The sequence below is a fragment of the Polypterus senegalus genome, chromosome 8, assembly GCF_016835505.1.
Source record: "Polypterus senegalus isolate Bchr_013 chromosome 8, ASM1683550v1, whole genome shotgun sequence".
Taxonomy (NCBI): Eukaryota; Metazoa; Chordata; class Cladistia; order Polypteriformes; family Polypteridae; genus Polypterus; species Polypterus senegalus.
In genome coordinates, this window is record NC_053161.1 from 19,058,720 (window position 1) to 19,075,734 (window position 17,015).

The window sequence follows — 17,015 nt, forward strand, 5'->3', positions numbered from 1 at the left end:
AAATTAAAGTGCGTAAACTACTTAATACAGTTAACGTGTTGGTGTGGCAATCAGCATCTTGCTTCATAGAAGCATGCTCAGACATATTCTATTTGGAATAACAAAGAAATGGTGATAATGGCCTTTGCAAACTCTGACTACACAAAAGGAAACCACCACATAGCTGTGATTTAGACTACATCTTTACCAAAAAGAAGTCGATCAACCCTCTGCCCCTCTGCATTTCTCATCCTGAATGAAAGAAGCTGGTTTCAAATTCCTGGCCTGTGACTTAGAAAGCACCAGCATACTCAGTTGAGTTAAAGGAAGTTCCCATTAGCTCAGTTTCATAAGACAAATTTATGTGAAACAGTGGCCCCAAGGTCACAGCCAGCCTCTCCTATTTGCGCAACTGGGTAAGCGGGTGCTTTCTGACTCAGATGCCCAGAATTTGTGGCCAGTCTCTGTGGGTGACTGGATGTGAAATGGAGAAGTGGTGGACACTTGCAGTAGCATACACCTAGTGATGGCTACATGACCCATGGCTACTTTTTGCCCATTATATTCTGTGCTGTTACATTTTACATTGCCTAAAGAGCAAAATTCATGCCGAGGGGCAGTATGCTGCAGGCTGATCAAGCATGCATGTTTTGTTGCACTTTGTACACATAACAAACTGAATGGACTATTTTCCATTTTTTTATCAAAGTCTTACAGTTTTTGAACGGGACAAGGCTGCCTGCCTGTAGATACTTACATAACATTGCCAATCAGCACTCAGCATTATGCACTTTGTATGGTGTGTGTGTGTGTGTGTGTGTGTGTGTGCAAACACAATAAAATACTGTGGAAATGAAAAAGACAGATTATGTGACAAAGCTAAGTCCCAATGAAACACATTTTATCACCACAAAACAATTTATGAAGTTTATAGCATATGCTATAAGTTGCGTTTGCTTAGGATAGGTTAATTAAAGAACTGAGGGCATTTATTAATAAGTTCAAATCTTACTTCGTAAGTCATTTAAAGAGACTCTCTGGACTGAGGGAGCTTGCATAAAACAATGAGATACACTAAAGAAAGAAGGTGGAATGAGAATTGTTTGTTACAATAAAGTGTTGGCTTTTCTGAAAGTTTTACAGATAACTAGACTATACATAGAATTGTGTATACAGTGTACTATGGAAGAGATCCAGAGTCATGATCAGTTCAGTATAGATGCACCATTATTATCTAGCCACTTTCTGATTCCATTTAAATCCAGTTTCCGTCTTATAGGGAGCTGCAGTTCATACTGGCAGTTTAGGGTACAAAAAAGGAACCATCTCTTGATGAGGCTGAGATAACATTGTTGTGATGTCAGTTGTCTCAAACTTTTCCACATGTCTTCTGACAAAATGCTGTCAAAATATGATGTGACTAGCTGTATACCTTTTGAAATATAAGTAATCAACGTAGACCCAGCGTTAATGTTTGCTAAGCACCATGCAATGCATAAGCTTCTGTTATATGCCATTTGGTATGGAATTCGTAAAACCAGTGTTAGGGTTTGTGATGTCAAATCTAATGCATTTAATTAATAAAAATGTTTATGATGCACCAACAGAGATATAGCAACTGTATGGACACAGGTGGATATTTTTAACTGTTTTTTTTTATCTACTAGGGAGTGCATACATTTGCAACTAAGGCATTACATTTTTTCTAAAAATTATCCAACATTGTTTTTTGTTTAAATGTTGTTAGTTACAAGATCCCATTAAAGTTGAAAAAAGTGTGACATGATGTGTGTTGATTTCAGCTGTTACATTATTTCTGATACATACTATGAGACTAACTCAAAATTCCAGATAGACCTTACTTGTGTAGAGTTTGGATGCCCTCTTTTTTTTTTGCTTTTGTTCTGTTTATTCAAGAATTCCTGCCAAATGCATATATATTAGATTTACTGATAACTCCGAACTGGCCCAGTCCAAGTCAGTATGAATGAGTGTACCCAATGTTGAATGTTGCCCCATCCAGGATTGGCTCCAGGGCTGCCAAGATCCTAAAATTGATTTCACTTGGTTCATTTAATAGAAAAAAAGAACTTTTGCTTTTCATGCACAGAAGGACAGTTGCCATTACTATTGCCCATTCATTAATATTATAACCCATCAAACCACATAGCAAAAAGTTATATAAGAATTTATTAAACCATTCCATTTCCTTTATAAAGTGGACTTCCTGTGGGTTGTGGAAAATAAATACCTTGGTATGTATAACTGATAGAACTAATATCTTTATATTTGACCTTTTAATAAATAAATCGCGACTAGAAATTTTCTTGTTAAATAGAGAAAGACCAATTATTATTTTATAATGTATGTAAAGTGTAACTACTGTCTAAAACAAATCTATGAATACTGGATCACAATATTTTATTATATTGTCATTTTATTCGTTTTGAAACTTAGCCAGACTGGATGGTTTGAAATCTTCATTTTCAATACTCACATTAAGAATCTGCTCTTGAATTGGATCCAAAAAAATGACATTGTATTTTGTTAATCCTAATGGAGAGCTGCCAGTTTCTGTTGTCACTTTCCGTACGTGCCTGCATTAACTGTACCTTTCCTTTTGAGTGGATATGCATGATTGCACCCATTTCAGCAAATGACAGTGCAAAACTATTAAACTCTGCTACATCATGCCCATGAAACTGGAAATGTCTCATTTAGAAGATGGTTAGAAGGGGAAATGGGTTAGAAAAATAAATTACATCGAAAGTAGCATCTTACAAATGTGCACTTAGGGTGTTCCTTATTGGAAGGTAAATTAATTTATTTAAATTTCCAGTTTAGCAATTGTTTAGAAATGATAACTAATTAAAGAACAGAAAGTACTGTGAACGAATATGACAAATTACACCCTGTGTAATGTACTGTAGGGGAAGCACAGCACAGAAAACTCCTGCTCCACTGACAGACTGAGGAGATCGTTCCTCCCGCACACTATGCGACTCTTCAGTTCCACCCGGGGGAGTGAACATTAACATTATTATGCAATGTTATTGACTGTTATACCTGCCTTGCACTGCATTTTTATTTAATTAATATTGTTTTTTTATTAGTATGCTGCTGCTGGAGTATGTGAATTTCCACTTGGGGATTAATAAAGTATCTATCTAGTCTATACTAGGAAAATAAAAGTATTACTGTTAAGATTGTAAATGAAATAAAGGCCTATCACTGCATTTTAATACCCTTTACATTTATACTAATGACGAGTATGTGAGGAGATATATATAGATATTTAAGTAATTAAATAAGTATAGTACCATCCATTTTCTAACCTGCTGAATCTGAATACAGGGCCATGGGGGTCTGCTGGAGCCAATCCCAGCCAACACAGGGCACAAGGCAGTAACCAATCCAGGGCAGGGTGCCAGCCTACTGCAGGACACACACTAGGGCCAATTTAGAATCGCCAATCCACCTAACCTGCATGTCTTTGGATTGTGGGAGGAAACCCATGCAGACAACATGCAAACTCCACGCAGGGAGGACCCGGGAAGCAAACCTGCGTCTCCTAACTGCGAGGCAGCAGCGCTATCACTGCGCCACCGTGCTGCCAAGTGTAGTATTATTTACTTATTTATTTTGTTACATAACCTGGCATAAATTACACCGGGGTGCCCAACTCCTACCCTGGTGGGCCTCAGTAGCTGCAGGTTTTCATTCTAACCATTTCCTTAATTAGTGACCAGTTTCTGTTGCTAATTAACTTTGTTTATAATTGATTTACAATTTAAGACTCAGACCCTTTAAATCAGGGCTGAGCAATATCAGTTTGGGAGGGCTGCAGTGGCTTCAGGTTTTTATTCCAACCCAATTGCTTCATGAGAAGTCATTTGTTGCCGATGAAGCAATTCTTGCTCAAGTGATACTTTTCTGCTTCATTTTAGTTGCCTCGCTTGTTAAGATTTTGAACCCTTCATTGCTTATTTCAGTCTTAAACCGCTGCATTCACGGCTTTCAATTGCTGCTTATTAGCACTATGATGAAAATGAGAAAGGAACCAGCAGTTCTCCACGTAGCTTGTTTCCATTTATATCTGTGTGCATTCATTGTGCACTATTGAGTTTAATAAAGTACTCAGAAGGAAACTGAAGAGAAAGTGAAGAGCTGAAAATTACTTATCTGTTTTTAACTCCAAATCACTTCAATTATGTCACTGTAAAGACAGCCAAATCTATAATTTAAGAATGACCTGAACACTGCAGAATTAAAACACTTAACAAGTCATGATATTAAATAAGATTGGCGATTGGCAAGGATTGTTTTCTAATTAAGTAACTGGGTTGGAACAGTTACATTTACATTTACTTGTCAGGCAGAAGCATTTATCCAAAGCAACTTACCAAAAAGGTAACATAATCAAGTAATATTAGACTGGGGCTTGTTTGTTCAGCGAGTGTAGTAGGTTTAGGTAACAAAAGTGGATTGCCACAAGTGAGAGGATGTAATAACTCATACATTTATAATCATAGACTAACAATCGATTAAGCAGTTACACTTAATGTAACCACAAATCAACCAACAATATGAAAGATTACAAAGTAATGTTTTTTGTTTTGTTTGGTTTTTTTTTTCCTTTCAATTAGACAGATATTCACCGCACAGATGGGTTTTCAATTGCTTCTTAAATACATTTAGGGAGTCAGCAGTTCGGATGGAAGTGGACAGCTCGTTCCACCAACTACAAACTAGAAGTGGATGATATGGACAAAAATATTAGCACTATAATTTTTTTCTGTATCAATTTATTTTGAAAACTATGATATATATATAGTCATGATAGAATTTCATATTACTGTTTCTATTTTTAAAGAGTATATAAACAAGTCAAAATGGCACATAAACTATACATTTAACATTCCCTTAAATATTCTGGAAAGTTTTTAATTTTCAAGTTTTCAGAATGATTGCACTTAAAGTGGCTCAAATTAACAAGGCAATGCATCAATGCAGAAAAACAGTGTCCAAAACAGTTTAACAGTGCAAGTCAAACTACAAACATAATGTAATCCAAATCTGCATTACTAGCTGCAATAAATATTTACCTATATTCTAATTAGTTTATGTCTGGGCAGATTAAACTCCTCTTGAGCTGCTGCCAGATCTCTCTGCTTAAGAAAATGCGCGGATGACTTTTTTTTACAAACACCTATAGCTCTTTCAGTTTTGTTATGCATTCCATCTCTCTGTACGGATAAAAAAAATCATGTACACATATTATTAACAATTAATTTATATGTAGAAGCAACACTATTGTAGTATAATCCAAGACACGATACAAAGCATATTCAAAATGGTCAGTCAGTCAGTCATTCTCCAACCCGCTATATCCTAACACAGGGTCATCGGGGTAAATAGGCTAAACTAATAATGTTCACTTACTGATTGCTAGGTGCTGCGGTGGGCTGGCGCCCTGCCCGGGGTTCGTTTCCTGCCTTGTGCCCTGTGTTGGCTGGGATTGGCTCCAGTAGACCCCCGTGACCTTATGTTCGGATTCAATGGGTTGGAAAATGGATGGATGGATGATTGCTAGGTGTATTCAATGGCAGAAACGCTGAGGGTAATTTTTCAGGGACACGACCAAGAAAGTGTTCACTCCGTCGTCCTTAGTAATACACAACTGATGGTCCTCTGTAAGCCCCCAGGATGATAGAGCTTCTTCTATCCCATTGCGATAGTTTCTGCTGTGAGATCCATGATAAAATTTGCACTTTGCAGGCATTTGCTCTGTAAATTATATTGAGAATCAATGTAGTGAATAGTAAGACTTATGTCGTATTGGCAAATTATCTGAAATCTTTTAATGCAGCCTCTAACTTTGCCCGACATTCATCTTAAAGCACCGTCTGAGAAAAATGTTTTTGGCCAGGATGTTTAAACTTCAGGTTGGTTACTTTCAACAGTTTTCTTAAGTGTTCTTTTTCGACAATACTCCCTGACGTCATGCTCATCGTAGTGAAGCAAGTGACCACGTTTGTGATGCCTTTTTGATTTTCTACTATATAAGGTGACCAGAATTTTTTGGGCCAATCCGGGGACATCGGGGTTTAGAGGAGCGTAGACTACATACAAAGCTAAAGCTTATCACGTGATTTCCTGCCAAAGTTGCAGGATGCGGTAAAGTATAACCTCCGTAAAAACACCGCGCATGTGCGCCGAGTTCAAATTATCCTGGTGATGAGATACATTCAAAAAAGTGAACCAGCTGAAACCGGGGACAAAACGGGGACATGTTTCTAAGTGGGGTCAGTTGTCCGAAAACGGGGACTGTCCCCGGAAAATGGTCACCTTATACTATATGAAGTCATAACGGCAAATGACAACACAGTCACTTACTGTTTTAGGAATAGCACCCCTGCTCAATGGCTTGCTAGCCACTTTACTCGATGGTTCTTTTTGACAGTCAGCATATTCGACTGGATGGTATTTTTTCAGGTAGCGGATCAGGTTTGTTGTATTAATCTTTGTTGGGTCATCTTGCATACTGGCTTTATTTGTGATTGGTCTGATTTGAGGTATCCGAAACACATCCAAACCTTTGATGACGTGTGCCCTTTCTTTGGTATTATGTTTTCCTGAGCAGTTAAGGCTATCCTAATCAGCTTCATTTACTGGGACCTCCTTGTTGCACAGCATATTTCCTAAACACCCAAGTATGTGGGAAATCTTCTAATCTAATGTTCTATTCTGACACATCTTCAGTGTAGTGCTGGGCAAATTTGAAAGGTTCATTTTGATTGGCTGTTGTACTAGCGTTTTGCCAAGCCTACTTGCTGCATGATAGTCCACGGGTGTTGGCTGTTGCATTGTATTCTAAAAGTAAATATGGGAAAAACAAGATATGTCGATTTTTACACCCTATGTTTATCATCGTTATTGTCAAGTTTTTTTTCAGATGAACAAGCGAAATCATTTTATTGCTTGGCAATACTGGGAACTACACAGAAAAAGCGTCTGGATTGACACTTGATACCATGCAGAGGCGGCATCACCAGACGCTGTTCCCTGGCAGACCTGAGTGGGCGAAACAGAGCACAGCACTTCACCAGCGTCTCCATACATACATGTCTTGACCCACTGACTACTCTGTAAGTAAGCATCAGGGATTTGAACTTAGCACAAGCTGCTACAGGGTACTAGTGTAGCGACTTGAAGAGATAAATGACATGCACCCTTCTCCAGCAAAACCCTGCAGCCACTGCAGCCCTCCAGGGCTGGCTTTGATCACCCTAGATCACCCTTGATTAACACCATAAGCTGCATTTAGCTTTTCAGTTTGATACTTACTCCTTCATTGAACCACCAGACACAACAAAAAGATTTCTTGAATTGGTTTCTGCAAGTATTCCACAACTTGTCAAATTTCATACATTTTAAATTAACCTGCAATTCTGCCTTGAGAAAGTTAGGAATAGTTTATTGAGCAGGAGCAACATACTTCATGTACAGCACAGTATATCTATGATAAAATGCAGTGTCTAAAATTAAGGTGTATTTTAAATTTCATCCCTTCTTAAATTGAAGTTGATTTGCCAAGTTTTGTAACAGATGAATAATTGAATGGGAGAAAATGTTATTTGTCAGAATCTCCAAATGCCCAAATGTGCCAGTTGTATAGCAGCAGTAAGATGTGCTCTCATGTAGTTCCTGAAGAGCTTCATTTTCATCTGTGGGCAAACTACTGCCAATGTTCCCACTCAAAGTTGGTGACATATAGGGAGCTAAAATCAAATAAAAATAGCAGAATGCAGAATTGGATTAAGTGGATGACATGATTGGTTTTCTACCTCTGTCACCTCTTTCCAGTCAAGACGTTATGCAAGCTATCAGGCATCAAAGCAGTATGGCAATTGTTACTAGTCTCAGTCGCTCATGTGTTCAAGATGTACAGTGCAGAGTGATGCATTCCTTCTGGTGGATAACACAGCTGCTTTATGTTGCTGCATTTTAATTTGACATGGAATTGCTTTTGGAGATATTTTGGAACACACTTTATCAATTAAGCTCTACATGCCTTATAACCACCCATACTAAACTCAGCTCTCTAAAACATAAGTCATGATAACTCTCCTACCATGTGGAAATGACATATTTAAAATCTCATCAATTTGCAGATAAAAATGGGTTTCAGTACAGAAGACCGAATTTTTATTAAGAATTTGGTTCTGCTAAAGGGTTACAGCAGTCGTCGACTGATAAAAGAGTTCCCACAGAAAGGTTGGAACAAAAACGGCCTCGATGTGCTGCTACGAAAGATTCGGTCGACCGGCACTGTGGACCGGCAACCAGGCAGTGGTCGACCACGCCTCGCGCATACTTGAAAACATTGAAGCTGTTATTTATGTCAAAACACGAAGACTTAAGTTCAATAAGCTAGTGCAGCGATGTTGTTTGTTTGATGTGAGTAATTAATACAACTGTTGTTGGAAAACATATTACATACACTTTTTATCAGACATTAAGTAAATCAGCCGACTATTGTTGAAGATGTGATGAAAAACATTTTGGTGTGTTTTTTTTCCACTCGCAGTGTATAAGGAATAACGAAGAGTGAGGTAATAGTGTAAATTGTCAAGAACAGTAAGGCATATGCCATTAGAAATATTTCATTTAACTTATTGCTTGTATCTTGAAACCATCCATCTTTAACCTGCTATCTGAGGCAGTATTGTGGGGAAGCTGGAGCGTGTCCCAGCAGGCATAGGGTGCAAGGCAGGAACAATTTTTGGAGAGGGCACCAGTCTATCATAGTGTCAACACACACACCCTATCCTGAAACTATCATTTCTAAAACTGCAACCCACTTCTCTCGAGAGTGAAGTTTTGTTAGTAGGTCACATTGCAGAGATGAATACGCACTTTAATGAGGCTTTATAAGTGTTATGAAGACCCAAAGAAGTGTTTGTTAAGGTCTTTTTAAATAAGAGTAAACGAGCAATAGATTAATTTTTGTAGTACCTAAATTAAAGTGTTACCACATATTTTTGTTGAGTGGGAATTTCTAATTGGTTGATATTGCCCTTTTTGTATAAACCCTAAGTAATCTTGTTATAATTATATACCTATTAAAAACAGGAACAGCACCAACATTGAGGTCTTATGGCAATAGCTTCGGCATGCTACCTTCAGTTTTAAAGACATCACGGCAGCTCTCTTTGCCTAAGGTTGTAATCAGAGTCAATTATTATATTTTTTTAATTCAGCATATTATTCACTGATTAAACGCTGAGTTGCAATGATAATCACTAAGGCACTATGATGGGTCATCATAAGTGGCCTTGGGGACACACTTGGCTAAAATACTTTTTTTAATTTAATATCCTACAAATTATTTTATTTAAAGAGAACCATTCACATTGAATAAAGGATGCGCTGTAAATGTCTATTAGCTTAATAAAGCAATACACTTAAGGATTCTGTTATTTTAAAAGGCCACCATAATGCTTCACTTGCATTGTTTTTTCTCTCTCTGTCTATATCAGACTGTACTACCAAATACAATTATGGAAAACTATAGCAGGAAAAGCAGCCTTAATTTAAAACTTTTTATGCCTCATTTTTACCAAATCATCATATCATTCCTATCAATCACCATCCACTTGTCATTCTCAAAAGGCAGTCATGTCAGAATGGAAAGCACAGGCTGATCTGCCTGTTATCCACAATAGAATGACTATCACCAGTTCTTGTCTGGCCCATTAGAATGAATCACGAGTTCCCTAGTGAGTCTCCTAATAGATGGAGGAGGTGTTATCATCAATGCTTTAGTGTTAAATAACAATAATCATACAGAAGTGAAAAAGCATTTATGGAATTACATACAATGGGATCTCATATTTGAATTTGAAATGTTGATCTTACGTTCCATCCATTTTCCAACCCGCTGAATCCGAATAGGGTCACGGGGGTCTGCTGGAGCCAATCCCAGCCAACACAGGGCAGGAACCAATCCCAGGCAGGGTGCCAACCCACCGCAGGACACACACAAACACACCAAGCACACACTAGGGCCAATTTAGAATCGCCAATCCACCTAACCTGCATGTCTTTGGATTGTGGGAGGAAACCCACGCAGACACGGGGAGAACATGCAAACTCCACGCAGGGAGGACCCGGGAAGTGAACCCGGGTCTCCTAACTGCGAGGCAGCAGCACTACCACTGCGCCACCGTGCCGCTTGATCTTACGTTGCAATATGTAATGAAACATTCAATGTACTAACTCAAACCCAGTCCTAATCTTAAACAGTTTTTAAAATGTAGCATATTTAAAGAATACTGTATGTGTTTTTGACAGTATGTTTCAATGTGGATTTTTACAAGGTAATCCATTTTCCTCCCAAAACCCATGGATATGTATGCTAGGTTAATTGGAGATAGTAATTGTATCTGAAATGGGCGTAAAATTAAGTGGGACTTGCATCTCATACTGGCTTAATTCCCATTTTGTGCTAGACGCTGCCAAGTTAGGCTCTAACTTTGTAGTATCAGAAAATGAATGTGTAATAAACCGTTATGTGACAGTGAAGCATTATAGGAAAGTGTGAAGTGCAAGTATGTGTTACAAAATGTCCCCACATAATAAAACCATCAAACAGTTAAATGTAAATTCAAATAACATAACATTCTGAAACCTACCTAATCAGATTCAGAGCTGCAGGGTGCCAGAGAATTACGTAAAGCACCATGAAAAACTGATAAAGTTTCAGCATGCAGTATTCCGTCAGGCATGGCACCCCAGAGGGACAGTAGGCAGAGGAAAAAGAGAAAAAAGAGAAATCTGTGGAGATGCTGCCAGGATGCTAGACAGCAATGGTTACAAGGCTGTGTGTTCCTCTTTTGAGAAAACGACAGAAAAAGACATGGACTGGTGGTGGATGGCCATAAGTCCTCCTGACAACAGGCAGAAATAAAGTGTCACTAGCTGAGGAAGGTTAGACCAGGCTGTCCATTTAAATTTGAGACCAGGTTGACAAGAGATGAGAACCTTCCATTTCTGACTTCTATGTATGGATACACCACCTCTCTCTGGCAAAGGATGTATGGGTGGAATAAGAAACTGATTAACATATTTATTAATTGGTGAGCATGGTAATGTTGTTTTTAACATTCTTATTATTTAGAAAGTTACTTTTGAATATGAGAAGCAATCCTGTTTTAAAATATTCTGATTTACTTAATACTTCAATATTTCTGTTTTAATTAAATATTGAACAGTTATTCTAATGGACCAGTTATTCTATTTAATAAGAATATTTGTGTAGAGTATTTATAGGCATGATGAAGAAGGGGCCTGAGTTGCCTCGAAAGCTTGCATATTGTAATCTTTCTAGTTAGTGAATAAAAGGTGTCATTTTGCTTAACTTCTCACTACATCCATAATGGCTAACACGACACAACACCCTAGTACTGCAATTCATAAAGAAACTCGGGGTACCCCAATAACCATAAGCAGATGTTAGTACATAGATATTTATGCCTCTTTGTTTAAAACGTCAAAGTCTAATGAATTCTTCATAGTTGTATACAGTCACTTCAAAATAGCTGTTTCCTTTGCTCTTCAGTTCTTCGCTTAGCCTTTTCCTTGCGGGTTAGAGGTCATATTTAATACCAAATACTGCCTGTTCACAACACTGCTTTAGCCTAAATAAAGTGAGAAAGGTTTATAAAGGAAGGAGAATGAGATTTCTTTGCACCTTCTGACCTCACACATGGGTTTTATGAATAGTCATACCATTACATACTGTATTTTTATAGAAAAGAAGTTAGTCACCTCATTGAAAGAGATTATACTTGAAATAAAAAATATAATAATTTCATTGTGATCCTGTAGAATCACAAATGGCAAATTTGCAAACCAATTAAGAACCACACAATGTTATTTTGAAATGGTAGTCATTTTTCAAAATGCTTTCATAAAATGTATTAGCTGGATCTGTGTATTGCTTGCCAGGGTGACCGAAAGCTATAATACAGAGACAAAAAATTGGTAAACGGTATGTCTGTACATGAACTTGAAGGTGATGGGACAAATTAGAATTTTGTTCAACTTACCGACATGAACATGGAAGGTAACTGGTACCCTAAGAGAAAACTGATTCAAACACAGTGAGAAAATGCACCCAGTAATGAACCTGATGTGGGAAGTGAACTATCGATTAATGTGTTGTTCCATTTGCACTGGTAAGTCAGAATTTCCGTGTTCCCAGAAAGAAATTTCGGTAACAAGCTTAGTTTAGGTAGGTCTAGTGCAAAAATGTGTCTGTTACTTATTTACTCTTATGTAGCAAGACCTTAAAAAGGCTTCTTTTGGCTTTCATAATATTTACAAAGCTTCAGTAAAGTGATTATTCACCTGTGAAGCTGGCTTACTTAAACAGCTACACTTTGGATTGGTCAGAGGTAGCTTAAATGAGACATATGCTTCTTGATATTGCATACTTCAAATAAGATGTATGAATACTTTATATTCATAAGTATTTCCATTTTGTAATCAGGAGCAACTGTTGGAGGAACATATACTAAATATGCAAGTTGAGCTGACCTCTTTCAAAGGACATTCATTATAGTAAACTAATCAGTAACTGGAGTCACATAGAATGTTTCTCATTTTAAAATAGACAAGTTTGCCAATATCGGTGCTTTTCAAAGGGAGACTTCAAAATTTGAAATCGCAAGACTTTGTACAACATGCTCTGTTCAGGGTATCTCAACAAAAATGCAAGTATCCTGAAAACAAGTGTGCAAAATATTAATAAAACTGATCCACTTGGAACTGAGTTGCTTCTTGTAGACAGACAGACATGGCAATCATAGTAGGTGCTTTTAACATTATATGTTAAAACTAAAAAATATTAATTTAGCATATATTGACAAAGCTCAGCGGCTAATTAACTCTCCAGGCAACATTTATCGACATATCTGATGTTTTTTTTTTAAATTAAGCCATATTTCATGACAACAGGAACTTGATAGCCAAGCCACTTTTTGAGATAGGCATGGTTCTTAGCTGGCTTTTGTTTCCTTCTGCCAAAGACAAAATCTTATTTTTTCAGTTGTGGCTAGAAATCAAAAGCTGCTCCACTCTAATCTCTAAGGATTGTTGTTACAGCAGTCCTGGTACAAGCTCTACTTTCTGCTTTTTTTCAATTAATGAGACAACCTTTACTAGAACAAATAATGATGTACTTTTAGTAGGTTATCACTTCTTCGCAGTTTAGGTTTACTCTACAGAAAGTTTACTTGCAATATTTACAATAAAGAGTCTACTTATAGATCCACTGTGAAAGAAATCATATTATTGGTAATGCCAACATTTTATATAGTTCAGAGTTATATTTTTGGGGATTTTTTTTATCTATACTAATAAAAGGCAAAGCCCTCACTCACTCACTGACTCACTCACTGACTCATCACTAATTCTCCAACTTCCCGTGTAGGTAGAAGACTGAAATTTGGCAGGCTTATTCCTTACAGCTTACTTACAAAAGTTGGGCAGGTTTCATTTCGAAATTCTACGCATAAGGGTCATAACTGGAAGCTCTTTTTCCCCATATAATGTAATGGAGTCTTGAGTTGAGATGGCGCGGGGCGGAGTTTCGTGTGACATCATCACGCCTCCTACGTAAGTACGTAGAGAATAAGGAAGAACTCCAAACAGCGATGAGCACAAAACGCCATTTCACAATTGAGAAGACAGAAAAACATTATGAAGCAAATGATGCATACAAGCATATTCATAAGTACAGCTACTGCGGAAACAAAGCACGGCGTGAACCGTAAGTTTATATTAAATTAAGTTCATAGACAGGCTGCCACTAGCGCTTGTAATTTAGTGCCTGCCCATATAAGGCCGCCCATCAGCGCAATCCAATACAAACACTGCCGGTAAATATTCACGGTGAAGGACTGTGCTTATGCAGAGGAAGATGAGATGGTCAGGGTGGTGTTTGGCACAAACTCATTGAAACTGCGAGAGAAACTTTTAAGTGCCGGGTCTTAGCTGACATTACACGAGATGGCACCAGTACAGCTGGGAACCTTCGATGCAAGAACACCAAGCGCTCACGGAACTGACGCAATGCGCAGACAAAAAGCAACAGTTCCAAAGAGTGCTGAACAAAACCGAATTACACAATTGAGAAGGCAGCAAAAAATATGAAGCGCCTTATACATACAATCATATTCATAAGTGCAGCTACTGCGGAAACAAAGCACACGGTGGAAAAAGTGAATGTCCTGCTAAAGGAAGACAGTGTAAAAAAACCCGTGCATGCAGTTTGTCACATCACAGATAAAAGGAAGACGAGCTGTTTATTGATGCAGTAAGGAACTAATCGATGAATGAAACCTCTTATCTTTACAACGATTGACAAACACGGAATGTAACTTGAACACATCCTACAAATACGAGCCTGATTGAAAGAAATAATGATAATCAAATCCTTGATGACAGCAACATTCAATAACACTCACAAAACAATTACTGTATATTGACAATCATGTTACGCTATTTTTAAAATGTTCCCTTTTCTTTTCATAACTTCTACTTCTCCACTGTATACGGGTATATATATATAAATGTATATATATACCCGATCTACAATACATACTTTAGCATAGACAAGCCACACGCTGTGCGCAATTGTAGAGTCTTCGCCTCTAACGCCGAGGTTCGATTCCCGAGAGGGGGTGTACTGAGTATGTACGCGCGTACCTGATTCATTTTACCTTCGCATCTCCTTGGTTTGGGACGTATGAAAAATATTAGGTTAACGAGAATCATGTTACGCTATTTTTAAAATTTTCCCTTTCTTAGCACAAGCACAGCTGAGAAGCTTCGATGCATGTACTCCATAACGCGCTAAAAATAACGATTTAATCACACTTTCAATTCCAAGCAAACGGAACTTTTGTCAATGCATGATTTCCTGGTACATCCATTACACTGATGCACACATCACAGCTACAAAAATGTTAGAGTCGGAATAAAGCGCTCCTACGACTGATCATTTCGACTACCCGATAAGCCTTGATAAAAGCATGGTTTTGTGCACACTGAAAAGCAAGCAAAATTAGATGCATTACAGAAAGCGGACTTTGTGGCTCTTACTGGGGATCATTGGACTTCCGTGACCGCTAGTAATTCTAAATACATCTAATTACAAAATGTTCAATGATCACACTGTTTTAGCCTAATGTACAAAATAATTTTGGCTAATGTTACTCAGAGTTTAAAGAGTAAGCTGGTCAAATTACCTTTTATGTTTCTGACTTATTTTTTAAGAAGAAAACTGCACTTTATGTTGAAATTTTGGTTATTATTATTTAAAGACAATACTATTCTGAAAATGTACTTAAAGTACTTAAACTACCACTTTATTTTTAAGTCTGCCCAATTTTAACCAGGGATGATATTTTTGTTTCTGTTTTGAATTCAAATGCAGTTTAAAAGCTTTTTTTCAGAAATTAAAACAGCTTCAGTTTACAATATTCATGTCCATGTCTATTATTTGATTCTGTCGCCCACTAAAACCGCTTTTAAATTAAAAAAAAAACATTTGCATTTGGGGCAAATTTACGTGCGATTACATACATTAATCAAGATTAATTCTTACACAGCCTCTAATTAATTGGATTAATTTTTTAATCGAGTCCACCCCTAATATATATATGTAGATATATATATGTAGATTTGTATATATATGTGTATATACAGTATATATGTAGATATGTATATGTTGTGTATATACAGTATGTATATATGTGTGTGTGTATATATACAGTATGTGTATATATATGTATATGTATATATATGTATGTGTGTATATGTATATATATATAACTATATATGTATGTGTATAGATGTGTATATATATATATATATATATATATATATATATATGCCAGCAACACTCATGACAATGACAAAACAATTACATTGTCAATCATGTTACGCTATTATTAAAATGTTTCCTTTTCTTTTACTTCTCGCCAATCGAGGTATTTTGCTATATATATATATATATATATATATATATATATATATATATATATATATATAATATAAATAGATAGATATGACAACAACACTCATATCAATGACAAAACAATTACATTAACAATCATCTTACGTTATTTTTAAAATGTTTGCTTTTCTTTTTCATAACTTCTTTAACACACTACTTCTCCGCTGCGAAGCGCGGGTATTCTGCTAGTTAGTTTATAATCTTAAAAAATTAATTTAAAAATTAGAATTTTTTTACAAATGTGGTAGCCAGCCAACACACGTTTATTCTTCATTCTGTTATGTACAGAAGTGCCACATGACCCCAAAGTCCTGGCCAACACACAACAATGCCTTCTCTCTTCAGGCCGCCTCCTTTCCTCCTCCAGAGACCTTGTCCTCTTCCACCCGACTCTAGTCCTTGTATGAAGGGTGGCGGCCCCTTTTATCCTCCCCCGGATGTGCTCCAGGTGTGTCCTGGCAATCTTCCACCGACACGCCCCAGTGTGGCGGAAGTGCCGGCTGCATCCCCAGAAGCACTCCAGGTGTCCCTGCTCCTCTTCCCCCCAGCACTTCCGGGTGTGCTGAGGTCTAGGGCTCCAAAGACATAGGGACGCCCCCTGGTGATGACCACGGGCCCCTGCAGAGTTGCTCTGTACCCGTGGCCCCCAAAGGTACCAGGGCGGTCGCCCCCACATGGTCTGGGGAAGGCGTAAGGCCTCCTCAGGTCCTTCTGGGCATCCCGGCCGGGTCGCCCCTCCCCCCCAGCCATCTCCAACACAAGTTTCTTCCATAGTTTTCTAGTAACATCTGAGCTTAAACAATTTTAACTAGTACTGAGCAAAATATTAGTAGTATTTCTAAGCTTTATTAGCAAATTTTTCAATTCACGCCACTAGACAATAATTAATTTAATATCTAAATGAATATCTCAGATAAGGATTGTAACTTTGCTGTTCATAGCATATGCA

The 17,015-nt window shown here is 37.5% G+C and overlaps 1 protein-coding gene across 5 annotated transcripts in view; it reads left to right on the forward strand.

Moving 5' to 3' along the window:
* LOC120533832 (chemokine-like protein TAFA-2) overlaps nucleotides 1-17,015 on the forward strand; it is a 640,348-nt gene that overhangs the window by 187,363 nt on the left and 435,970 nt on the right. Inside the window, exon 1 of one of the 5 annotated variants that reach the window (XM_039760854.1) lies at nucleotides 10,816-11,120. The exons of the other annotated variants lie outside the window; for them this stretch is intronic. Coding sequence (XP_039616788.1) covers nucleotides 11,044-11,120 — 77 coding nt within the window. The 5' untranslated portion in view covers nucleotides 10,816-11,043. Of the gene's footprint in view, nucleotides 1-10,815; nucleotides 11,121-17,015 lie in introns of those variants that run through there. 5 annotated transcript variants of the gene reach the window in all.